The 25,860-nt window shown below is 51.0% G+C and overlaps 6 protein-coding genes across 6 annotated transcripts; 2 read left to right on the top strand and 4 right to left on the bottom strand.

Moving 5' to 3' along the window:
- Positions 1–14: 14 nt before the first annotated feature.
- Positions 15–1,780, bottom strand: C8Q69DRAFT_48380 (DUF614 domain protein). Its single transcript, XM_028631732.1, has 3 exons — positions 1,582–1,780; positions 588–1,518; positions 15–510 (listed from the first exon to the last, which is right to left on the bottom strand). The coding sequence occupies exons 2-3, from the start codon at positions 1,411–1,413 to the stop codon at positions 275–277; spliced, it is 1,062 nt and encodes a 353-aa protein (XP_028489763.1). The 5' UTR covers positions 1,414–1,518; positions 1,582–1,780; the 3' UTR covers positions 15–274.
- Positions 1,781–2,617: 837 nt separating this feature from the next.
- Positions 2,618–3,619, bottom strand: C8Q69DRAFT_441164 (hypothetical protein; the record flags this gene model as incomplete). The annotated part of the gene is made up of 3 exons (XM_028628724.1): positions 2,618–3,182; positions 3,346–3,362; positions 3,545–3,619. 3 exons carry the CDS (start codon positions 3,617–3,619, stop codon positions 2,618–2,620), a joined length of 657 nt encoding a protein of 218 aa, XP_028489762.1.
- A 1,975-nt stretch (positions 3,620–5,594) lies between these two features.
- On the top strand, positions 5,595–10,576 carry C8Q69DRAFT_48314 (putative inositol hexaphosphate kinase KCS1). The gene is made up of 2 exons (XM_028631705.1): positions 5,595–8,146; positions 8,275–10,576. The coding sequence occupies exons 1-2, from the start codon at positions 6,036–6,038 to the stop codon at positions 10,247–10,249; spliced, it is 4,086 nt and encodes a 1,361-aa protein (XP_028489761.1). The 5' UTR covers positions 5,595–6,035; the 3' UTR covers positions 10,250–10,576.
- Positions 10,577–11,070: 494 nt separating this feature from the next.
- On the top strand, positions 11,071–13,368 carry C8Q69DRAFT_48259 (putative MFS monocarboxylic acid transporter). Its single transcript, XM_028631661.1, has 3 exons — positions 11,071–11,612; positions 11,683–12,595; positions 12,659–13,368. Exons 1-3 carry the CDS (start codon positions 11,320–11,322, stop codon positions 13,301–13,303), a joined length of 1,851 nt encoding a protein of 616 aa, XP_028489760.1. The 5' UTR covers positions 11,071–11,319; the 3' UTR covers positions 13,304–13,368.
- Positions 13,369–13,942: 574 nt separating this feature from the next.
- On the bottom strand, positions 13,943–17,794 carry C8Q69DRAFT_484716 (putative alpha-1,2-mannosyltransferase; the record flags this gene model as incomplete). The annotated part of the gene is made up of 4 exons (XM_028631780.1): positions 13,943–14,053; positions 14,167–16,012; positions 16,246–16,849; positions 16,924–17,794. The coding sequence occupies 4 exons, from the start codon at positions 17,792–17,794 to the stop codon at positions 13,943–13,945; spliced, it is 3,432 nt and encodes a 1,143-aa protein (XP_028489759.1).
- Positions 17,795–18,225: 431 nt separating this feature from the next.
- On the bottom strand, positions 18,226–24,358 carry C8Q69DRAFT_48201 (kinesin family protein). Its single transcript, XM_028631633.1, has 5 exons — positions 23,996–24,358; positions 23,553–23,876; positions 23,317–23,492; positions 19,269–23,264; positions 18,226–19,217 (listed from the first exon to the last, which is right to left on the bottom strand). The coding sequence occupies exons 1-5, from the start codon at positions 24,153–24,155 to the stop codon at positions 18,657–18,659; spliced, it is 5,217 nt and encodes a 1,738-aa protein (XP_028489758.1). The 5' UTR covers positions 24,156–24,358; the 3' UTR covers positions 18,226–18,656.
- Positions 24,359–25,860: the final 1,502 nt, after the last annotated feature.

Genomic DNA, 25,860 nt, shown 5'->3' with positions numbered 1-25,860 from the left:
GGATATAATACAAAAGAACAATTGTCCTGTCGAGATAGAGTATGCAAAGAATTCCAATTTCCTTGTGAATAATGATATAGGGGTGCTGGAGATAACCAGCTCGATGGAAGGAATAGACAGAGGGGTATATAGCGACCATATAAATACAAACATAATCCGAGCGCTAAATGAGACGAATGTTGTCTGCTGCAGCAGTGGCAAGTACGTGATGGGGGGCAAAAAAAAAAAAAGAAAAAAAGAAAATTCCATGGTAAACCCCTACTCTCCTAGACTTTTATCTAGGAGGTGGTGGGTATGACATCTGTGTAGGTACGGTATATGGCGAAACCAGGTGTGCGCTTGCTGCTCGAACGGCTCTGCTTCGGTGTTCTTCTCTTTTCTTTATCTCCCGCTCGTCCTGAATAAGAGTACAGCAAGTACAGCATGACGCCCGGATACAGTCAGAAGCGACATTACCTTTTATGCGGTATGCTTTTCGGGTTCGGCTATGTTGGATAGTTGCAAGGAGCCCTGCAGCAAATATATCAGCACATAGATCAACACAAAGAGAAGATGATAGAGTAGGTACAGGGGATCAGTCTACGCACATTGGCATCCACAGAGAAGTGCCATGACGGTGCACGAGCCATTGCACTTCTCATATGCTAACAAATTTGTCGGATCCTCCTTTCTTGATTTCATATCTAAGCGATACTGCGTTCTCCCGTATAAAATACAGGGACATAACAGCCCAAGACAGCAGGTTCCCACATCGGAGCAGTCGCACATGCCATGGCTCCATGTTCCTCCCTTGACCTCTTGGTTGGGATGCGAGATTTGGCCTGGCAGATGGGTTGCATAGATATCATCTGACTGCGCTGGCCCATGGTTTATGTTCCGGAATGTGCCTACCGGGGAAGTCACAGAATGAGGAGACAGAGGAGACACCGGAGAAAAAGGCTGCTGTAGAGGGTTGGAATCCGGCTCAACTGACGTTTGTCGAGGCTGTTGCTCGGCCACTGGCACTGACTTGATCGGAACCGGCCCTGGAGAATTCGGTGGCCGGACCTCAGGTTGCTGTGTCGGCGCGACTGGCCTCTCGACTGGCGACTCGATGTCATCTGCATACGGTGCGAAATGCGCCGGATGTTGTTCCAGCGGTGGAGGCCCATCGTATGGAGTGGCTGCGCGCTGCTGTTGCAACTGGAGCTGTCGCAAGTACTCTTGTTCGTGTTCTTTTTCGTTTGGTGGATTCGGATTCAGCTGTCCTGTTTGCATTGGGTTCGGATTAATAGGAGGAACAGGTGGTGGAGGTGGTGAGTTCTGCCTGTCCGATATACCAATTGGGGCGCGCATCTCCATTGGGGTCTCGAGGAACGAATATCTAGACGGCTGCTCCGTATTGGAGGTGTCCAGGCGCGTATTCCGCCTCATGCTGACTTCGCCTCGGAAATTATGCGGTCAACCATCATCTGCCAGCCGTTCTGCCTCGATGTAGCTGCCGTATCACCCCGTTGAGTCCTTAACACGGCGCGAGGCCTGGGGCAGAGATGGATGAATCGTCAGCCTGCAACGTTATATGGACAGAGCAAAGCGCAATACTTAAGGTCAGGGCTAAATAAGAACGCGGGATGCTGAATTCATCGAGGACCATGTACCTCCAGGGAGTTCCTGCAGATCAGCGGATTGGCAAACCGTTAATGAGTTCTGTTCTTTATTCTCAACATCAAATTTCAGAGATGGCGTTCGCATCGGACGCTAAGCATGCAGGAGGGGAAACAAGCGCTCCACAACCAAAAGTCCGTGATCATCTATCTATAGGGGTAGATATATCATTTCTGACGCGCGAGGAAACCAGAGATTCAGCCGGAGTAGACACAGAAAACAACTTGCAAGATTGACAGGTCTAGGAGAGCGACAAGGTGAGAACCAATTCAGATCTCACTAATCAGCCGGAGACTGTCTTGCGACAGCTTAATGATACCTTGATCACGCCCCAAGCTACCGGTAGATAACTACTCAGAGGACCTGACACGGCAGCCCTGTAGATGGATGGTCCTGTTTGGCTCTGGCGGTCCCTCCCGTCACAGCCCGGTCTGCGTCTCATCACAGTTGGCAGACAATTAGCCGCTCGTCTTCCAATAACAAGTTCCGGACAAAGAATGCCAATTCTTGAAACTCGTCACAATCACCAATAAGAGCTTTGTCTTCATCTGTCACCAGAGGGTTTGTGGCTGTGCAAGACGAGGTCAAATGCCGCGTCATGGCCTGGCAGGACTCGCGATAAAGACGAAATCGGGCCGAAGATGGAGTACCTAGATGTCGAGTATTTATTTTGGTCTTGCTGCCACAAATAGCTATTTATTGACAACCCCGCAGGTGACAAAGGAAACTTGCAATCTTTATTGTACGTATGTACATATGTAGTGCGAAAAGAAAAGTGTAATAGCAATACCTATCGCTCTCCAGAGAGAGAACTGATTTATCCGCCCGTATTATTAAATTAGGTATTGCCCGAGTTGCTTCGGTTTGAATTAAAGACCCCGTTCGAAGACTGCCCATATAAGTCATCACATCACACTGTCTGGTTATGCATGCATTATGGAGTCAGTTCATGTCGTGCCTTGAATTAGATCAGCTATCTTCCCGCCGTACTAAACTTAGGACAGAATCTCCTCGAGGTCTTCTGGACGAATATAGAGACTAAGGAGCTTGGGTCCATCAGAGAGAAGCGTTTCTCCCTGTGGGTTTCCATCCAAGGCCAGCCGGTCCACCCCATGGAACTCCTCACCATACCAGAGAGGATGACCTTCGGCGTCATTTGACTGCATACCATCTTTCGCGAAACTCGTCGACCCGCCAAAACGGCGATGATATTTTGCAAAGCAAAAGCCATTACAGATAGCATTTGGAATATGCAGAACATTATGCAATATAAGCCGATGTGCTGGCGACCCTCCATCAATTCGACGGTCCCCACGCCAGCGACATAGACGTCCCCGGGGATCACGGCGGTTGTAACTTTTCGTCCCACTCGACGGTATTCCTTAAAGGACGAGCGATTTCTGGCATAGTGACAGCTACCCATTACCAGCATCCAATCCCAGCATCGACGGCGCGGTGGGTTTTCAAGCTTCTGTCTCTTCTGTCTCTTTCGGTGCGCCTTCACATCTCGCCAATGTTCTCCGACCTTGCCCATTGCACTGTGAATACTTTCACTTGATCGCTTAAATGTGTGGTGTGGTTCGAGTTTCGCAACCGCGATAGAGGTCAGATGTCAGATAGATTGGTTTCAGGGCTGGTGGGGATACAATCATTAGCTTAGGGTACCAGCTTTGGATAACGAAGGAGCAAAATCGGACTTACCAACTATTTGAAGTCGACTGAGAGAAAAAGTAGTGTTATTCCAATAGTGAGGAGTGAGAATATTGGCATTCTTTGATGGCGAGATAAGAAGCGAATGTCGATGACCCCTCCGCTCAGTGATCATGTGGTAACTATGAGTATCCAATAATAAGCTACCGAGGTAGATGTGACCGAATGCATCTCATGGTGAATAACGTACTAACTCTATACTTAAATATTCCAGGATGCGAAATGGTACAGAAACAACGGTTAAGACTGAACCTCCTAGTAGCATAGATGAGATAAATCACTTTCGGTTAGCATGAGAGTAAATAAACAGTGTAATAATTATGCCTGATGAATATTCTAACTAGTTTACATGGTGATGCTCCCGCATGCATGTATATCAAATCGAACAAGCCGGTATTAACTACGTTCCGGGTGCCACTAGATGCTGTGGCTTTTCATATATAGACCAATCGATAAATGAGTGTAACTGGCCAAGGGACCAATGATATTAATTGAACTAAACTGCTGCTGTAGTATTCGGACAGCCTTGGTTACCTAGATTATGAGAGAGACTCGGGGCCGAAATAGAAATCTGACTTTTGACGGTTAATGGAACCCCTTTACTTATTATTATTATTATTATTGATGGACAATAATTCCTCTACCGGGTCGCTATCTTCAAAAGAATGCTAAGCCTACTAGACTACTGATTTCCCGGGAGAACGGTAACATCCCTTAGACTTAGACCCATCTACCGGCTCCAGACTAGGCGACTCGTATCCGCACAGTGCCGCGGAGGCATTGGCATTTGGCACGGAATATGCTAGCAATTATTTGAAGTGCAACAACGATCATTTATCTCTTTGTCTGGAAGCTCTATTATGTATGAGGAATTCTGACCAGCTTCAAATCGAGTAGGAAATCAACGGGGTGTAGTATCACCATTATTGTAGACCCGACAGTATCTGACTAGAATTATTATTGCACTACTGCTGTCGGTAATGAGCGGTGACCTTCCCAACAAGCTCTGTGGAGTAGGATCCAAGATACAGAGCCGAGAATGGGTCTCAACGGAGAATGATTGCCAACCTGTGGGTTCAAAATCCCCGACGAGCCGAGCATAGGAAAGATCTGGTATGCAGTTGTGTTCGACATGCAGGGCGCCTTGCTTCTTATCTGGGCGAGTTTTCTTTAGATATGTTCTGCATAAGCATCCGTCCAACATCTTCGATGAGGATATATTTTCGATGAGTCAGTAGTAACTGTCTGGAAAGGACTTCTCGTGGGGACCATGGGGACATGCGGGCCTGGGCGGTGACACGTATTTGCAGCGCTGAGCGAAGACATGCTAGTCTATGTGATACTAGTGAACGTCATGGCGGTGATGTTTTGATTCTCATTTGTTTACCTGTCTCCCGGGACTGTCGGGATCGCTCTCCCTGGCGATCAGGGGAGCCAATCCATTTTTTTTCCTTGAGTAGTCTGGAAGCCGGTTCGTCGTTTCGATCATCAGAGGCGGATGGTAACACATAGCTGACTCGGTTAGCTTCAGACCATGCGTGTTTCTAGATCCGCGAGGACGCTGCAAGCGGGACGTGGTTTAGAACGAAAGAGAGACCGGCATGACCAGCAACAGGAGCACGTTGGAGGATGATTGGGTAGGCGGAAACAAGATGGCATTGCACCGTGCATAGCTCCCGAAACAGAAGGACTTGGGCCTGTTCGATCAAGGAAAATGCAACAAGCAGCAGCAGACAGATTGGAGGATTAACATTAAGTATTATCTGATCGCACGGCGGAATATGCTTCCGTGGATGCATGCTGGATGAGCAACAACTTGCTGCGAGGTCGGGCAGCCAGGATTGAGATCTGTCATCGCGATCAGCCCAGGAGTGGAGAGATCGGAGAATGTTGGTGTGTTCCGATGGAGCAGGGGAATGATTTGCTCTACAAAGAATGGTCAGACAGGATGAGATAGATAGATAGATAGATAGGATGATGATATTCCTTACATCAAAGCGAATATAGACTAGATAGACGGATAACTAGAGAGAGAGAGACAACCTCCCGCACTTTTGCTCACCGCTTGCCATATCGGCCAGAGACGGATAACACTTTGCTCTTTGTCTCTTTCTCTTTCTTTCTCTGTCCATGCTCGTTCCATCAGTTCTTTCCATCACCAGCAGCAATAGACAGACAAGAGACAGACAGACAGACAGCAGCTGTTCAAATATCTACAATTAACCTACATTCCTGGTCTAAACAATAACAGCAGCAGCACAACACTGCTAGCCTGTGTTATCGTCCACCAAGGCGGTGACGGAGATCGGCATCACTGGAGGACCTCACAGGGCTGCGCTATAAGCGCCTTAAGCCCTTTTGACACTGATTCTGATTCCAGTCTTTCCCTAAGATCTCTCTCATGACGACCGCTCCGCCTCCGCTGTCTGTCCAACCAGATCTGACTTATCGGCCTCTAGCAGCGCCGCGACCCAGAACGTGCCGTCACTCCTGGTTCTCTGTTACTCTCTCTGTCTTCCTCTTCCGCTCATCTTCGACTGATCTGATCCTTTGATCTGGAGACGCCATCGACCATATCGCCCACCCCTTTCTGCTGCCCTGGAATCGCCTGTTTCGCGCCCAGTTCCAGCTCCGTCGAATTGTCTGCTCTCTTCCATCCCGGCCTGACCAATGTCCTCCCCATGTCAAGCCCTTCCTCCGCAGCAGATAATGGCTCGCCCGGACCCCTGGTGACACCTGCTCCGGCTGCCCAACATGATTGCAGAACGAGGATCGACTCAGATCTCCGCGAGCAGGGGATCCAGGAGTCCGGTCAGCGGCCGATCGACTCTCATTCCGTTCCGCGTACGCCATCACCCTCGTCCCCCGCGCCGTCTCCGAATCCCACGCCGCGGAGTCGGGCCTTCCACCTCAAAAGAGCCTCCACGACGTCCCTCGAGCATCTCCGGCGTCCCGATCTCTCCTCGATCCGCCCGCAGAGCCCCCTGCTTTCAGAGAGAGACAGTATCTTTGCCACCCACTATCTCCCCTCGGACAGTGAGGTGAGTACTCCGCCGCTCCCTCCAGTGTCAGATGCAGACCGTGAAGACAAGGTCAGCCTGATACCGGGCCATGAAGATGTATCTGCGTCCGCTGTGACGACTGCGAGTATTCCCAACCTGAGCCACGATTCCCGCTCCAGCATGGAGTCTCCTCTCCGTCGATCCATTGCCCATCACCCTCCATCCCTTCGTCCAACCGTCGGCCTCCCCTCGCCTCTTTTTAGTCACACTGGGTCTCGTGTAGGTTGGGTGAAGCAACACGAAACGCAGGACAGCTCGAAGCAAGCGGGATCCCACGGGACGGCTGTCCGGGAGACCCTACATCCTCTACGCAAGATTGTCTCGGACGGCATCGCTGGCGAAATTCCGACCCTCAAGAGCACCAACGCCGGAAACATTTTGCCCCCTCCTGTTGACATCTCTCGTTCCAACTGGAATCCAATGGTGATCAGGTCGGATGCCAATCGCGAGCCGCTGCAGCCCGGGGAATCGTCGCTGAAGGAAAAGGAGATTATCAAGGAGGATCTAGGACACACAAAACTAGAAAGGAGTGGAAGCAGAGGTCGCAGCAGTAGGGTGGAGGAATCAATTGAAGCCAATATAGCGAACGCGGAGCCGACATCTCATGTCCGCAGCCGCAAATCCAGTCATTATCTGGGGTTGTTCAAGGAGAACACGACTACCTCTCCGGACCGAAAGAGGCGAGAGGATCGTGCCAAACATGATCATGACCAGCTGACAGAACCCCAGGGAGATCACCGGCAGCCACCGTCTTGGGAACCTACCGATGTAGTGCTCGCGTCTCCGGAGCGACACAAGACATTTCCTCGCACCGAGGCGGACTCCAAGGACAAAGCTGGCGCGCTGGAGCCCTCTGATCGTCCGAATGATGTGGTTTATCTCGCGGACCAGCCAAGAACGTTGCCACGGAAGTTGCTGGATGAAATCCGAAATTTTCACCTCACCCCAGGCGGTGGCCATGGCACGTCCTTCTCCAAGAGCATTCCCACTCAGTACTCAGAGCGGCGCCGTGATTATTTCGAAGGCGTTTCTGAGGACAGTCTGTCACCATCGTCGGATACGGCTCGGGCCCGGCGTTCGCGCGATCCCAGTCAATTCGAGGAAGAGGATGACGAACAGATCTCGTCAGCCTTGTATTTCCCACACGAGCGTGCCACATCGGAGGACGTTGAACAATTGGAATCGTTCGAACGTCGCCCTGTCAGTGACCTAGAATATGATGCAATCCGGGCGGATGCAGAACCGGGTCTTGTGAAGCCCGAGCTCAGCAAGGAACAGGAAGTTAGCCATGTGGATATTTCTCTACGGTCCAAGACCGATAGCAGGATACTGCATGGTGAATTTCAAGGTTTACCTCCGCTACAACGTGACACGAGTGAGAAGTCTTTGGCGACTATATCCGAATTCAGCCAAGAATCTGCTTCCGAATCCGAGTTTGCGTCAGCTGATGAGAGCGCATCGTCTGTCCGGGATGAGGAATCCAGTGTAACTGACGATGCTGAGATGACACCCACGGCGACGCCCACCCAGCGTAGCCGATATCTACGTGCCCGGCGTCCCCGTCCGGTAGGAGCGGTGGAGTTGAAGCCATACCGTCACCAGGTGGGCGGTCACACAACAGTGTTTCGCTTTTCGCGACGTGCCGTCTGCAAGCAGCTGAATAATCGAGAAAATGAGTTCTATGAGAGGATCGAACGCAGGCATCCGGAGATGTTGATGTTCCTACCAAGGTCCGTAATTCCCAGCCATGAGTACATTGTGCCTATTGGCCATTCCGCTGAGACAATCACAAGACTATTCGATGGTCTCTTCCTGGTGAGAGAGAGTTTTGCTGACAGTATGTTTCATTCTCTTTTAGGTATATTGGTGTTCTCAACGTGACTTTCTCCAAGATTCCCAAGCGGCCAAAAGCTCCGGCCGGAGATGCCGCAGAACACGTTGAGGGTGGAAACATCGGTGACTCTAAATCCGAGGACACTGCTCCAGCGCCTGTGAGTCAAATTCCAGGTTCATCGGAACAGCCTAGGATCTTCAGTCAGCAACAGGTAACTGGGATCATTCCGAAAGTCATATTGGAAAATAATCGTCACATCATCCCTGCCGACCTATTTTCCTCTCAGAGGCCAAGGACGGCGGACGATGCGAGGACTGGTAGGAGTCTGCTGTCTCGACGATCCGCCTCAGATATGCCGCATAGTAGCTCCGCGGGCGATATATCGGCGCCGGCGCCGCAGTTGAGTAGCCATAAACCCAGCTGGGGTGCTACAACGGTAAACCGAAAGCTACAGGAGCAAGTTCTGCGAGAGGTCTTCTCGCCACCTGCTATCCATCATCATCGACGGCACGCACGCGGACACACCATGTTGCCCAGGATGCATTCAGATACCAATCGACGGAGAGCCAACCTCTCAGAAGATCAAACGGCCAGCAACCGCCGCGGCATGTATGGTAACAAGGGATCGCCCAAAGATTCTGGCATTGACATTGCTGCTTTCAAGAACCAGGACCAGCAGGGACTCTCGTCATCCGCATCGACCGCGATGGAAGGCAATCCGAGTCTACTGGAGAGGGTTCGAACAGCGGAAAGCCCTCCCCGCGCTAGTTCCGCCTCTCGGACGCGCGCTGTCAGACGACGCCATTCAGGGAGTGGCCTGCAGCGGCGCCGAAGCCTGAGTTCTGGAAAACGCGGTGAATTGATGTTTTTCGATGATGAAGGCTACGGTGGTGACAGGGAAGATGAGATTTTCGCTATGGAAGGGGATAACCCCTCTGCGGTTGTCTCTCCTCCCGAACAGAAGTCTCCGGCTGCCACTCTCCCCAAGGATAATGACCCGTCCGATGAAGTTGGGGAAAACCATATTGAGGATTCTAAGAATCCTTGGACGACCGGGAAAACTGCTCCATCAGCTGCCCCGGAAGCCAACGGGGTAGATCGTTTCTACGTCCCCAAAAATCCTAAAGAGGCACAGACACGAAAAGACGAGAGAGTCCAGTTCTTTCTTCTGCTGGAGGACCTCACTGCTGGGATGAACAAACCTTGTGTCTTGGACTTGAAGATGGGCACTCGGCAATATGGCATCGAAGCAAATGAAAAGAAGAAAAAGTCTCAACGGCGGAAATGTCAGACAACGACATCGCAGCAGCTTGGTGTACGATTGTGTGGGATGCAGACGTGGAACGTAAAGAAGCAAGAGTATCTGTTCGAGGACAAATATTTCGGACGTGACTTGAAGTCAGGACGAGAATTTCAAGATGCCCTCACCCGTTTTCTTTATGATGGTGTCAGCTACACTAGCGTTGTGAAGATGGTTCCTATCATCCTCGAGAAGCTTGGGAAACTGGAGAATATGATTCGAAAACTCAAAGGTTATCGATTTTACGCAAGCAGCCTGCTTATTCTCTATGATGGGGAGCAGTCGCCTCCGAATGGTCACGAGAATGCGGCCAGTGCAGCCAATACGGATGGGCACGCCGATAAAAGACGAGCCCCTCTGTACCGTCGTCCTTCGGAGGAGGTGCAGCGAAACTATGATGTCCAATTGAAGATCGTGGACTTCGCCAACTGTGTTACGGGCGAAGACGAACTGCCTCCTGATGTTCCTTGTCCGCCACACCATCCCGGAGATATCGACCGTGGCTATCTTCGGGGTCTCCGTAGTTTGCGCATGTACTTCCAGCGCATCCTGAACGAGGTCGGCCAGGAAGATTACGTGGAACGAGGAGAGGGTGAGGCCATGGCACTGGCACCTCGTGGTTCTGTCCAGGATGTCGTGGCCGATCGTTCCTGGGAAGAAGGCGTCATGGAGAGTGATCCCGGGGAGGTCAGCTTCTGATGCTGTTCAAAGCGTTTCATTGCATGCATATCTGGAGATAGAGGTTTTCATTCACCCGGAGTTGGTGGGCTTTTCCATTCATCTCATCGGCACGGCTCGTACATGGACGCTACTCACCACATGCCTCCTGGCCCGATGGCCACGAAGGCTCGACGAAACTTTGTTGATTACATCTTCTTACCGTTATTTTGTCGGGTTGTACGGCGTTTATTCACTGGGCGGGAAGCGAGAATGTTTTGAAAAGATTCCCCCGGCAACGGTGATACGACTGCTCTTGATTTTCGCATATTCTTCTCTTTCCGTTCTATACCGTCTTGCCAGGTCTGGCTGTCTGACACGTCGGTGCATGATAAGATTCCTTCTCACACGGATTTTTAATTTTTAATTATTATTACCATTTTGTTTCTTCCGGTGGATCTTTCTGAGCCTGTTTTCCTGACCTCTATACCACTTGTTTCTTTGATTCCCAGAGTCATCTGGTTTTGTGGCGGCTTATTCCCAATTCATTTCTACGCATGTGTATATAACAACATTTGTTTCTTTATGAGCATTCTCCCAAGTATTGTATACATCATAGACACTCTGTAGACCTCTCAACGGAACGGCACAAGCGACGAACAAGAGTAGCGCCTTGCGTAAACCCCAACATATAACTAATACTCTGAACAATGTCGTATTAAGCGTATTACACCTGCGAACCTCGGGACCGAATATCGCCATGTACTGATAGTACTATTTTTACTGTGACGACAATCACGTGCTGGCGATAAGCGGTGACTCGTCGGATCGGGCGTTATCGGTAAGTCAGCTTGGAGCTTCAACTACCTTGGTTCATTACCTGGACCAGCTTATCCAGCAGGTCTTAGGAGAAGTTCTTTGACTTATTTCAACTCTACCTTCATGGACTCTGTGACCAGAAAGGTCCCCAACCAGACTTTCCTATAGAACTAGCAAGCTGCCTACAGTAAGTGCTGAGATCATCGATTCCGGAGTTCGTCCAGGTCCGGCGTCAGGTCTCTCGCGATAAGGGCCACCTTCCTGTCCATCCAACGAGTACTTCAGTATATATAATGGCTCGCTCGAATGACCATGACAAACTGTCGATAGACAAGCGAGATTTTGATGCAAATCGTCCCCTGCTCCATGCTTCAATAGTCGATGGAGACGGAGATGAACGGGTATACCAGCCACCAGGCGCCCGATCCAGATCGAGGCATTCACGACCTTCCACCGAGGATGGTCTAGATGGAAGAAGCGATGGTCTTCTCAGCGACGTCGTTGAGGAGATATTAGAGCGGGATCGAATGAGGATGAAGAGGGAGGTGGTGAGAGTGTCGAGCTTTGTTTGGGGGGTTGTTAGCTGGTATGTTAGCCGATGTCATTTGCACTCAGTACGTATGAGCTCTCAAATATATTGACATTTATGGTTCTAGTTTATGTGCTGGGAGTATCACCACCTTTTCTCTCTATGGCCCTTTGCTGCTTTCGCGACTACACTATACCCAGATGCGCGTCAATGCTGTTGCTATCACCGCTGAAGTTGCCATGTACCTTCCTGTCTCCTTTTTCGGTTATCTATGCGATCGATACACGCCCTCTCCGCTAGCGTTATTGTCGGCGATATTCTTCGGAACGGGCTACCTTCTGGCTGCATTCACCTACAAAAGTGGACCGCCGCCTGATGCGGGTGGATCAGGATGGCCGTTCTGGGTTATGATTGTGGCTTTTGTTGGAGTGGGAGCGGGAACAAGTTGCTTATACCTCGCCGCGGTGACTACTTGCGCGAAGAACTTTGCAAGAAGCAAGTATAAGGGTCTTATGCTAGCAGCCCCGATTGCTGCTTTTGGTCTCAGTGGCATGTGGCAGAGTCAGGTGGGAGCGCATTTCTTGTACGAAAGACTGGAAGACGGCTCCAAGGGCGATGTCGATGTATTCAAATACTTCTTGTTTCTGTCTATCGTGCTTATTGTCGTTAGTCTACTCGGTGTGTTTGGATTGAGGATCGTCGACGAAGAGGAAACGATCGAGGAAGCATACGAGGAACTGGAGCGCAGCGGAATCCTGGGAGAGAGCGACTTCTTCCGATCCAGAGACGAAACGCGAAGTGCATACGGGACATTTCCGCAGGACCGGGCTAGTGAAGGGGATGAGGAACAGAATATTACGCTGTCAGATGAACAGCGCGAGGCTCGTAGGCGGGAGAAGGAACGCGAGGAAGAGGAGCGGCAGAGGAAGAACTGGCTCCTGAATTACGAGACGAGGCTCTTCCTCAAGGATCACACAATGTGGTGGCTTGCCGCCGGCTTTTTCCTGGTTACAGGCCCTGGAGAGGCTTATATCAACAACGTAAGTCCACTTGTTTGTCTCCTCCCAGTATAACGTGTGTCTCTGAGCTAACGTTGTTCTCAGTTGGGAACTATCATCCAAACTCTCACGCCACCTTCATATCCTCTTCACAGTCAACCGCCGGCGGGTTTGCCATCGACCCATGTATCAACTAACGCATTGACGTCGACTCTGGCTCGCTTGCTGACGGGCTCTTTATCCGACCTCTTTGCTGCCCCCGCAAGTCACCAGTATCTCTATTCTCTTGAAAACCCCAACCGGCAGCCCGTTCCCCGCGTAGATGGCCTCACCCTTTCACGCCTGACATTCCTTCTTCCCTGTGCCCTGCTCCTTTCTTTCGGTTTCTTGCTCCTTGCCTCCCCGCTACTTCTTCATCATCCAGGACTCTTTCATCTCACCACCACTCTTGTCGGCTTTGGATATGGTGCTACGTTCTCTCTAGTACCGATTATAATATCCGTTGTTTGGGGTGTCGAGAACTTTGGCACAAATTGGGGTATCGTCGCTATGACCCCTGCCGCTGGTGCTGCTGTCTGGGGTCTCATCTACTCCGCGGCCTATGATGCCGGCAGTGCTCCAGATGGACAGTGTCGGGGCTGGAAGTGTTACGGCTTCTGGGCTGTGGGCTGCACGCTCAGTGTCTGGGTAGCTGTCATCGCATGGTCGATTGCATGGAGAAGCTGGAGGAGGAGAGGAGTCGTTGTCTGAGCGTCTTGATTCCGCTATATCTAGCATACTAGATGCATTCTGGATATTGGCGCTTCTGTCTTGCCGGCGTTATTGCAGTCTTTTTTTTTTTTTTTTTTTTTTTTTCAGACTTGCTTGTTTTACGGTCCATCTAGGTAACATTGTCTGGCGTTTCTACTACTATATCCGATACACGGATGAACATGCGATCGACCTCATAGAAATCGAACTGGTATAAGATAAATAACATAATGATCATTCGCTCCTGATACCTGCCATAGACTGCAGTATGACTGCTGGTCTGGAAACCTGCTTTATCCTTATGCGCCTTCTGATGAGGAAATGTCCCAACGCCCCCTAAAGCAAAAGAGAGCATAATTCAATATACTCCATCCAAATAATGCAATGCAACGCAATTAGTCGGTCCCATGCATGCTGTCGAAACTAGAACAAGAAGAGAAAAACCCACACCAATTGTTGATACCAATACGTAAGGTTTAATGCCCAACCTCTCTCTCTCTCCTTTTTTTTTTATTCTCGAAGAGAAAAGGACCAATGCCAAAAAAGGATACTGCTGTGCGCAAGAGCCAAGGTCAAAAATCCTTCTGGATCCCTATGCCATGTTAGAACCGTAAAGAGAAAGCAGCCGCGAAAGCTAGATCATATGTCAGTAGAAGAAGGGTCGCGGCCCATGAAGACTTTATAGAGACGTCTACTGACGGCAGGGCCGATGCGGGTCTCTGTCAAGGCGCCGTTTTTATTTGCTGATTTCTGAGAAGAGGAAAGAAGGTCTGTTAGTACATTGATCGTGGGTAGAAGTGGGGTCTTTTTTTTCTTGTGAATTCGGTGCGAATGTTTTATATAGCTGGACCCAGTAAACATACCTTTACGTTTTCGAGCATGGTCGGTCCGTGAGATCTCATTCCGCGAACAAGGTCCACTACGCTGGGGTATTTGGTTGCGATACCGTAAGCCATAGGTGCCGTGACGCGGGTGACCTCTTGAAGCATCTTGACGAAGGTGTCTGATTTATCTTCGCCGGTTTTCACCTGTCCTACGTCCATGCAGAACCCGGAATCATTGACGTCCATCCGTTCACGTCTGTAGGGGATCGTGGAGATGTGCTCAGTGAAGGTTTTGATCCATTCGGCTGATTCTGGCGCTGCTGCTGTGTGATGGATGAGGCATGAATGTGTGACTTGCAGTTCGAGAAGGGCGTCTTCGATCACGTCGTCGTCGACCGGGGGCGTGGTTTCTGGCTTTCTGGCTTTCCTGCGGGATTGTGTCCCCGAGGGTGGTTGAGAATTTGACTCGGAGAACTCGCGAAGCACTTCTGCCTGGAATGCCCTGTTCCGCGTGTTCTGATTCTTTCGCATCCAAGCGGTGAGACCCTCAATCATATAGATTGGTTTGCAGTCAGGATACGCGCTCTTAATCCTGAGGACGTGTAGCTGCAGAGTATTATCCGAGTCTGGTTCTGCGATCACCATATCCGCGAATTCTTGCGCTGATAACAGACACAGGACATGTTGTTCCTCTCCAATGTAGTTAGGACATGGCTCCCAATAGCCAAGCTCCTCGTTGAACCTAGCCACGACCTTTCGTCGCCATTTGACCATACCAGGGATTGAGCTGGTAAAATAGTTGCATTCGACGTTGAGGCGCTTCATGTACTCCTTGACCTGGTTCCCGATACTGGTATCCTCAAAAGACGACGAGAGATCCACAATCATCTCCGGTGCCGAGACCCCCTTGTCTACCTTCAACTTGTTCACTTCCGCAAGATCCGCAGCTAGCTGTTTCTCCTTCGCTTTATCCTCTTTCAACTTCTGCTTTCTTGCCTTTTCCTCCTCGCGTTCCCGGTCCCGTTGGGCTTTGGCTGCTGCTCGTTCGCGCGCTTTGGCTTCTTTGGCTTCCTTGTCGGCCGCCGTAGTTTTGCCCGTCTTCCTCGGCTTCCTGGGGGCGGGTGCGACGTCGACATCAGAGATCTCATCATCAGATACACCGTCTGTCTTTTTCTTGCTATTTCTCACTTCCCGTGAACTTTTGCCATCATCAGCTTTCGAGGAGCGATTGCCAAGACTAGCCAACAAATTCGCCGTACGATCCGAAAGCCCGCGCGACAGAGGCGGTGGCTCGATATTCAACAGACCATCGAATAACGAAGCCGGGTCCGTGAATTCCTCAATAGCATCATCGTCATCGTCAATCGTAATGGTCGTCTTTGCTGTAGTCCTACTGACCGTAGTCACTTTCCGTCCTGTCCCCGAACGCGTTGGCTCCGGCGCAGAAGACGTGAAGACTATAGGATCTGACTCTTCCCCATTCCAACGATATGTCTTAGTAGCAGGACCGGCGTCCTTGTGCTTCGTAGGAGGTAGTAACGCCGCATCGTCGTCGGAGAAGATGTTGTATATTGAGCTATTCGCCGCTGGCGGGGGACTCGTCGGATCATTCCCCTTCGCTGGGGAGATCTCTCCGATTCCTGGGGTTAGCCGGAGTCTCTTGGTCGAAGGCTTCTCCGGTTCAATATCGTCGTAGTTGAATACCGCGGGGTCGAAATCGCTAGATAAGAAATTCTGGGAACTCGCAGGTAGTACGGCCGATGGCGGAGGCGCGGGGGTAGGGTGAGACCGTTTCTGCACACTATTTGGCGGTTGTGGAGGAGGCGAAGAGACCAGATCAATGACCTCTGGCATCTCTGCTGGTGGTTTCGACCCGCGGTCGAAACTGTTCCGTGTCGCGATCAGATCGCTATCTTAGATGCTCGGCGAAACGCGATGTTCTGCGGAGCGTGTCGCGGGCTCACGTGATCCATATCTACTTTATCATCGAAGAGTTATTGACTACTGCAAATGAATCTCGGAATAATCAATATGGTATCATACAGTATCCTATATATCAGGAAAGCTTAGAAAATAAAAAAGGGGTATTATCATAATTATTATACACTCTAAGGGTACAGCGCCTTCAACGCGGCAGCAGCAAGCATAGACACCAGAACTCCAGACAAAACGAAGACCAACAGCAGATGCTGCAGTCCACTAAAGGGCCGCCTCTCTGCATTAAGCATGTCAGAAATCTCGTCTTCCAGACGGTCTCCCATAGCTGTGAGAGAGAACTCTTTCTGCACACGCTGTTTACTCTGAATGGATATTCTCTCCAAGTCCTCCGGACTCAGTTCGAACAAAACCTTTTTCATGACAGCCGTCCATTCATCAACCGCCTGTGCGTCCCGGAGCCAGCCCGTTTCGCCTTCAACGATCGTCTCGAGAGGCCCACCGGTATTTGACGCAAGGACAGGTAGGCCATGGTGCATTGCTTCTACAGGGACAATGCCAAAGTGTTCGTTTGTCGGGGTATAAAGAAGGAGTTTGGCGTTTGCCAGGAGGGTATCCCTGAAGGCTGTAGGGACGGAAAGGAGGAAAAGGACGTCTATCGAATCAGGAACAGAGAGCGCAGATATAACACTCTTTGACGTTGCTGTCTGGAGGCCCAGACTACTCGCCAGCTCGTCAAGCTCCTTGTGATATTGTACGTTCTCTTGAACCCGATTGTCGTAACCGCCTGTGGGGTGAAGTCAGCGTCTATATCGTCCACGTCGAATGCTAAGACCATGATCAGGCACATGGACTACTTACCAGCGACTACCAGTCGAGTTCCTTTCCTAGCTTCCTCCCCTAGGCCATGATACGCTCGGATCGCAAGTGCTAGATCCTTCTTTCTCTCGAAGCGATTGATACTCAATAGGATCTTCTTCCCACCCCATAGATTATCCCCAATGGCTTCTTCCGCCAGCTTCCCACCCGCATTCTTCCCTCCCTGGGGCGCAGGATCCGTATCCACACAGGGGTATATAATCCTGACATCACCCAGCCGTTCGAATCCCAAGACCTTCCCCACGACTCCACGCGTAAACCGGGAATTCGCAACGACTTTATCCGACGCGCTCATAGCCCAACCTTCGAACCAGTCGAACGGATACCGATATAAGCCCTTGAGGAGTCGAAGAACCGTAGCTTTCTCATCGCGTCGCGCAAGCAGCTGGTCCGGGAAATGGCAGTAGAATAGTATGCGCTGCTTCCCCGAAGCGCGGGGAGCGCATCGCGGACCCAACGTCTTCAAAACAGGGACACAAGCAGGGACCTGGTCCACAATAAAGACATCATCTTCAATTTCGACATCCTCACTCTTCTCCTTCTCAGGTACCGTGGTCCCAAGCTCATTCAATACTGAGACCGTCAGGTGTAGCTGTCTCAACACCGCCATCAGCACATGTAATCTCCCACACACATGTGCGGGGAACACTGTATTTCCCCGGACACGAACATCGAGGGTCCCATCGCGCGCTTCCTCGAAACAATGCGTTTTGTCTCGGTGGGAGGTGTAGATCGTTACGCGGTGTCCGCGGTTCTGGAGAGCGAGTGCCGCATCGATGATGAGCCGTTCGGCGCCGCCGATGCCCAGATCTGGATGGATGATGATAACGTTAGAACGCTTAAGGCGCGGCATTGCGATCGCCGAGCAGCCCTGCGAGAATTGGCACGACCACAACTAAGATGCAAAGGGTCGGACTGCGGTTTCAGCTCGGAAGCTTGAGTGTTGGTGACGAATGTTGCGGCGACAGACCACGTAGCGTCATGTGATACCCAGCGGAGGTCGCATACAGACAGATGTTTCCGCAGAATATGGCAGTTCTGTTAGTTCTGCAATAATACAGGGTCTTGCGAAATTCATGCCGCTGGATTTACGCTCAGAATTTTAGTCTTTCGTCACCAAGCTTGCTTATATTACTATTCCTGCTCTTGGTATTCTACTAGAAAAGACGGACCACGGCGACATTGGCGTACGTTCACACGAGTTGTCATTGGTATCAACGTTGTAAGGGTCCAAAGCACATAACTCAAACAAAGGGGGGGGAATATGACACTAAGGGGCAAAAATCATTTAAGGTACAATTAGCCAAGGTGTGTCCGAGGCCAGGATAAGGGGGAATCAATGCTCTTGAGAAGAAAATATGGGTAAAGGGGGAAGCCACCCAAGAAAAAGAATTACAGCGAAGCCAACATGTGGGGAGGGGTAGTATCTGGATGTAGCATGTACACAAGGGGAAAAAAAAAGTGATTGAAGGTCGTAAGTCACATCGTGAGAAAGTGGGGGCTAAGTAAAAAGGAGAATGGTGCAACAAGAATGTAACTGTGACAAACGTGATTTGGGGGAATCAGCACAGAAACAAGAGAAAAGGATATTCCGGAAAACCAGAGATGGGCAGACGAGATGTCACTGCTAATCTTCCGAATTGAGCGCCGAAGAGAATGAATGAGACCCAGAAACTTTTGAGTTTTATCTTCTGCTTCCCATGATATGGAGAAGATTAGAAGCAGTTGAGGGTACTCTTCTTCTTTTTCTTGTTGATCGCATTCATCCGCTCTTCAAGTTGAGCTCGAGCGGCTTCTGCTTCTCTTCTGGCGTTCCGCTCTTCCTCAACCGCTTGAATAGAAAGACGTGTGGAGTTCCTTTCTTTTCGGAGTTGAGTGAGCTCATCTTCGTACTGCCAGGCCTTCTTCTTCCAGGCTTCCATGTCAGCCTTGACCTTGTTGCTCTGCGCCTCGAGGTCGCCGAGAGCCTCCTCCAGCGTCGCAGTCAGCTGTTTCTCTGCGTAGAGATGCTTCTCGATCGTTCGAATACGAGCTTCTTGGTCCTCAACGAGCTGGGCATTGACAAGCTCCTTGCTGGTATGCCTGGAACTTGGAGGAGACATGCTTCCCGCGTTGCCCGACGCGGCGGAAGCAATGGTGGGAAGTGGTGGCAGTGGAATAGCCGGTGGAGGGGATGGAAGGGATGCAGTGGAGGAATTCTTCCGTAGGTTCGATGTGATGGAGCCGTTTCGGTCAAGCGAACCATCCTGGGCGCCACTGTTTCTCTTGAGCTGGGCCTACAGATTCATTAGTAAAAAGCTACACTGACTGAACGGTGCCAGACATACCTCAAGCTGCTCAATGCGAGCACGGTAGGATTCAATGTCCTTCTCATGCACGGCGATCTTTGCGTTGGCATCTTCCAGAGCCTTACCGCGTTCTTGCTGGATGACAGAGAGACGATTCTGGTGTTGGTCGAAGCTGTTGGTGATCTGCTCTTCGAGTTCCTCCACCAGACGGGCACTCTTGTCTTTCTCGGCATTGATCTCTTCGATGATTGCATCTTTCTTCTTCACTTCTTCCTCCTTCTGCTGGATCACTTCTTCAAGCTCGGCGATGAGCTGCGCAAGCTCATTCACCTTTGATTCTTGCTGGGAGGATTTCTCGGTAAGTTCCTTTATCTTGTCATCCAGGTTGCCATTCATATCCAATCTCTTCGTGAGTTCTTCATTGGCGTCGATAAGCTCCAAGTATTTATTGGAGAAATCCTGCTTCTGAGCAACGATATCCTCCAGTTGGTCTGACAGAGATGCAGCCGTAACCGGCGTGCTCAGAACCTTGGAGACGCTATCCAGCAACTTCGTCAATTCGTCCTTAGACTCCGAAATCTCGGATCTCAAAGCGTCCATAGCTTCGTTCTGTTCAGCAAGTCGTGATTCGTGCTTAGCTTGGACCGCGGCTGTAACGCGGCTCTCCAGCTCCGCCAGCTCACGGCTGTGAGATTCTTGTAAGGACTCCAGGTCCTTCTTCTGAGCGTCAATTATAGATTTGTGGGTGGAAATCTCTTGCTCCAACTCGGATATGCGGGTCTTGTAGCTTGTTATTTCGTCGTCGTCAGTTACCTCGCTTCGCTCGCGCTGGGCTAATTGCTCCTGAGCAGCAGCATGAGATTTCTCCAGTCCAGAGATGGTCTCGAGATGGACAGCGATCGTTGATTTGTGATCTTCAATCTCCTTCATCAAGCCGTCCACGACTTCCTGGTGTCTCTGTCTCTCCCGCTCCAGGTCCGCCTGCATCTCTTGCGCCGATGTGTCACTTGCAGAAGCCGCTTGAGAACGCATGGTCTCGATAGCTGCCAATGAGGCCTCCAGCTCCGCCAGTGTCTCTTTAAGGCGCGTCTCGGAAGATTGCAACGACTCGATCGCCGTCTGGTGCTTGCCTTTCCATTGGCAGAGTTCACTTTCCAACTCTGAGATCTTCTGTTCCTGCTTCTCAGCATGAACGTCACTGGCTTTGGCCGCTGCCTCCTGGGACTCTAGCAGCGCGTTCAGATTCTGGATTTGGGCGAGTAGGTCTTTTTCTCCCTTCTCATGCATCTGCTGGAGTTCCTTCATCTGGTTATCCTGCTGAACGAGTTGCTCACGCAGCTGGGATACAACAGTCATATCCGCCGTGCCACCTTGCAAACTGGATCGCTCCCTGGCCAAACCGGAAATGATAGTCGATTTGGTCTCCATCTCCTTCTTGACACTCATGTTTTCGGCCTCAAGGGACTGAATACGCTCCATTCGAGTATGCAACTCATGCATAGCCGCATTAAGATTGAGTTCGAAGTTCTGCATTGTGTCAGGTCGATCCTCAAATTCCTCAGCGGCGATGTTACGGAGAGCGGCAAGGGATCGATGAGCACGGTCGACAGTAGACATTAGATTTTGGCTCGTCATTCTCCGAATGACACCACCCTTGGGCCCGGGAGATGTAGGCGACGGGGTGGACTTCGCTTTTTGTACTTGTGCTTTTAGATGCTCTATAAGTCCCAGAGTCTCCTCATGCTCGGCCTGAAGTTGAGCATATTTCTGAGTTACTAGAGTCATACCCTCCTGGTGCTCCGAGAGCAACCTGCGCATACTCTCAACCTCCTGCTTGGAGAACTCGATGTTCTCGGTGGCAACAGGCACATCGCCGTTCTCCGTCTTCGAAGGAGCTGTGGAATCAGAAGCTTCCGGTGAACCAGCAGACTCCCCTGCCAAGGATAACTCCGAGGAGAGTGATTGCGAGGATGAGTGGTGTGCGCCAGTCTTCACCTGGTGCACCCTTGGATCGCCTAAAAAAGAGCTCGGGCGGGAAGTTGCTGTGGGAGAAACTAGACCAGCGGCCGGAACAGTAGGATGGCGCGACTCGTCAGCAGCATCTTGTTGCAGTTTCTCGAGTGCTCTGAGTGCTTCTTCGTACTTTGCAGAGAGGGCATCGTACTCAGTGATCGTGGCCTCGTGCTGCATACGAAGATCCAGAAGCTCCTGGGTTACAGTATCCAGCTTTTCGGCAACGAACTGGCTCTGAGCCGGGCTCTCAGCCGCGTATTCATGCCTCGCGGGAACATCGTTGGGGCCCAACTCCTTGGATGCTCTTTCCAGTAGTCCTAAACCGGAATCTTCGGTCACATCAGCTGGAAGCTCCTCCTCTTCTTCTTCGACATCAGGCATACGTTCTGCAAGGTCATCGTCAGATTCGGGGATCGCAGTTTCAGCAGCTTCAGCCAACACATCTAAAGACGGGGCCCTCTTTCGAGACCTGTATGAGCCTCTGCGTGAAACAACTTCAGACGCGTGTTCGCCCTGGACATCGTCGACTTTCTTGGTACCATTCTGCTGAATGTGATCGAGTTCGTAGAGCAGATTATCGAGCTTGCCTAGGCTTCTTTGTCGGTCAACCACGTGTTCCAAACGCTCAATCTCTCTTTGCATCAACTCCATATCCTGATCGGCTTCCGCAAGGCGCTCCTCCAGAGTAGAGATGTAATCCTCGCAGCTTGCTGCGGTTTCGCGGACACGAGCAAGCTCCCGACGTAACTCAGCCACAACCGCAGACTGCTGCTCCTCGCCAGAAGTGTGCCCATCCAATTTGGATTCGAGATCGTGCAGATAGGTCTCTGTGTTCGCTTCACGGTCCATCATCTTCTGGAGACGGGCCTGCAGCTGCGCATTCACGGTCTCGACGTAGGCAAGCTTAGTTTCCCGCTCCAGGAGATTGCTCTCAGTGCTAGACAGCGATGATCTCGTGTTCGAGAGAGATGATTCAAGACTCTGGATAGTCTTCTCGTATTCCAGAACGACCTGCTCAACTGATTCTGCAAAAGAATGAGAGCGTCGCAATCTCTCCACAGAATTGTTTCCGATCAGCGACGCAATTTCTTCGGGCTCCCCGCTAAACTCCGAGGCCTTTGTAAGCTCGGCCATCAGCTTTGCATGGCGTTGACTGAGAGCGTTGTAGCTTTCCTGTACATCCAGCAGGTGATTTTGGAGTTCAATCTCCCGTTCATTCTGGCGTTCAGACCGCTCTGCGGGAGCTACACTTCTCCTGTCACCCGCCTCCGAATTCCGAATCTGCTGTCGCAAAAATGCTATTTCAGCCTTGAGTCTGTCGATAATGGCCTGTTTATCGTTTTCATCCGTTACTTGCTGGATCCGAGGTTTGCTTTGAATCGCGCGGGCTCTTTGTGCGTACTGTACCGTGTTCAAAGTCTCACTCAGATGGAATTCGGCTGGAGTCACGCATGCAATCATGTAGGTGATTGCATTACCACCAAGCGAATCCTGAAGAAGTCTGGTAAGCTTAGAATCACGGTATGATACATGGGCACCGGACTGTCGAGACGACAGCTGCGAGATCACTTTGCCTAAACTGGCCAAACCTGCATTGATCGAAATTCCTTCCCTTGCTCTTTCGCCAGACGCGCCTGTGTTCTTCAGTCTTTCACTTCCTGCGAGATCAACAAAGTGGAGTTTGCTGTCGACTGTGACCGACGCATCCGAGCCGGACATTGCTTCGACTGGCATGGAGAGTCGCTTCTCCTTCGCAGACGTAGAATTTGGTGATTTGCGCTGGACGAGATTCAGACTGAAAACTGCGTGAGAACGCGATGACTTGGCGTTGACAGCGGTTGAGTCTGTCTGTCTGATTGAGGACCCGAAATTCAGAGCTCCGATGAGGTCTTCGAACGAATTGATAGTGACCTGGTGCAGACCGGTCAGGATAATGCGGCCTTTGGCATCTTCACGGATGGTCACGGCAGCTCGATCGGTCGCGTCGGGGACAAGTAGGTCTCTCAGTTGTTCGTTATAGATCTAGAATCTTGGTCAGGACGCAGCCCTCCTGCAGGATTCCGTGCATGCTTACCTCGACATAGGTGGCCTTCAATTGCCAATTTTTGTCGCTACCGTTCCTACCAAAGCTAGTCGTTGAGCTCATCGAGTATCGGGACGGAGTTCTGATCCCCGACGACGCAGATCTCGTGTGCGTGGGCGTCCCATCTAGTTTCTCGAAAAGCTGCTGAGCAGCTCTCGGGATGACACCTTTTTCCGCTGTTAGTCTCCTATAGGCAACGCGAGTAAACGGATTGAACCACAACGTACCCATGGCTTTAGAGTTATTTTGTTCACTGGGACCGGACGTTCCCATCGTGTAGGATTTGCCGGCACCTGACTGACCGTAGGCCAAAATAGAGACATTGTAGCCCTGGACAAACGAGCTCACACTGTCGCTCAGATACTCCCATATGCCCTCCTGATCAACGGTCTCCGGGAAGACCCTATCGAAAACGAATAGTTTGCGACCTTGAGGGACATCAACGGCTAAACTGGTCGGCGATGTGACATGGACCATTGAACGCTGGAATCGTTGCGGAATCAACTCGTAACCTGGGTCATTTGGCTTGAGGGGTGGGCGGACACGAACGGCTATGTTGCTATGTCAGTGACTGCGTCGTAGAAAGGAACTGCTGCGCATGATGTTTGCAGCGTTGCGGCCATCTGCGCCTGAGGTTACCGCAACCTGAAGAGAAAGGCTGTCCACATACCCACTTTGACCGCCGTCTTCGCATCATCGTCGGATGCGCGACTTCCTCCACCTTGTTTACTGCTCGTGCTCAAACGACTGTTGCTCCGGGGTGAGCGGAACATGGCGCTCATCGGTCGCGAGGGAACGCCTGTGGGCGATCCCGGGGGCGATATTGTCATGTCTCCCCGTTCTGTCTGTTTCGCGAATCGACGTGCGATCCCGAAGGAGTGGAATGGACGACACGGGTGGATATTCGTGCGTTAAAGGGAGATCGAGGTGGTAGGCATCAAGTCGTGACACTTTTGCGTATCGGGGAACGGTGCGACCTGGCGTCCTGCGGACACTTGCGACGTAAAGTTCCCCTATTCGCGGGACTAACTTTGCAGCCAGATAGGCCAGTCGGACGGTGATGGACTGGACTGGACTGGACCGGACTTGAACGTTGGATGAGATGGCGCAGTGAGAGATCCCTCGCGTCGTGAAGCCGGGGAGCGGTCAACCACGAGAACGCTGACGGCAAACGAGCGACCAGCAGTTGCAGGCGCGTTTCTCTGGAGAAATAATAATTTGAGCGAACGTTGACTCCTAAGAAGGATGTGAGGCGCGATAATTCTGGTGGATACCGTTTAGGGGGGGGATTTGGGGCAGAGAGCGATCGAGTAGCGTCGACAGAGCCACCCAGGGAGGTCGACGACCGGAAGAGATTGGACGACTCCTGGCAGCTAGACGGCTCAGGAGTCTAAGACTCAGGAGACCTCGGGAAACGACAGTTCGACGTCGTTAACTTGGGATGATCGGCTGGTTTGGCCGGTCTAAGAACGTAGCGGCTCAGGGGGCGTCTTCACCGTGATAGGTTGCTAACTTTGCGAAGCCGAACGACGCCCAGGCACTTCAGGAGAAAAAGACCCCAGTGGCCCAAGCTTGACGTTCGTCCACACTGGTGGTCTGTGTTGTCGAAAGCTCTGGAGTCGCGCGGACTAGCGTTGAGCAAGAGATAGTCGGAGAGGGCTCTGTGCGGTGGTTAGAACAATCAACAACAAAACAACAGAACAACAGAACAACACAGGGAGACATCAACACTCACTGTTATTGGCGCACGCAGAATGGTTCCTGGCACCAACTCTGGATAGCTTTGTGCCGGCTTCAACTAAATCCTCCTGGAACCACGGCTCATGGCGGATCGGCTTTCTGGCCACGAGGCAGTCTAGTTGGCAAACCGAGCTAATTGTGAAACGGTCCGCGGGGGATCAGGTTCGTGAGGCTATAAGCCTTGTATAACGGATTATTATTATTATTATTGTTATTATTATTACTATGGTGAGGCTAAGAAGGCATGCAGGTACGAGAATCGATGACAGTTTGACAGTAACGCAGAATGATCCATCCGTCGTACCATAGTCTACACACGCCAAGTATTACTGACTACAGATCGATGGGATTAAGTTATCATTATTATCGTTTGATGTCTCTCTACATATCCAATGGGCGTTATCGGACTCGAAAAAAGCGATCTCGATCTCCATACTGACATCCGTCTATCTACAGTGAAAGTGCTGCTTCCATCATCAATCATATATGCTATCTCCGCGAAGATTAATCCAGAGAGAAAGAAATCCGAGACGAGGGCGGCTCTGGCCGAAATGCGTTGATTATGTCGTCTTCTGACTTGCCAACCACGCCACAGATGACTAGACCAGCATACGAGACTGTCAGACAAAGAAGGATCGCCCGTGCTTATCGCCTTGCTGTCTGCGCTTTTTCCAGAATAATCTTCGCGGTTACACTGATAACTAATGCGCAATGGAAAAAATTCATCACAGACAAAGCAGAAGCAAGGGTAGGCCACCCAGAAACCCAGCCCATCTCTCACACGAACTATTATTA

This window comes from Paecilomyces variotii (genome assembly GCF_004022145.1).
Source record: "Paecilomyces variotii strain CBS 101075 chromosome Unknown C8Q69scaffold_1, whole genome shotgun sequence".
Classification (NCBI taxonomy): domain Eukaryota; kingdom Fungi; phylum Ascomycota; class Eurotiomycetes; order Eurotiales; family Thermoascaceae; genus Paecilomyces; species Paecilomyces variotii.
The sequence above is the reverse complement of the archived record's forward strand: the minus strand, read 5'-3'. Positions and strand labels throughout refer to the sequence as shown.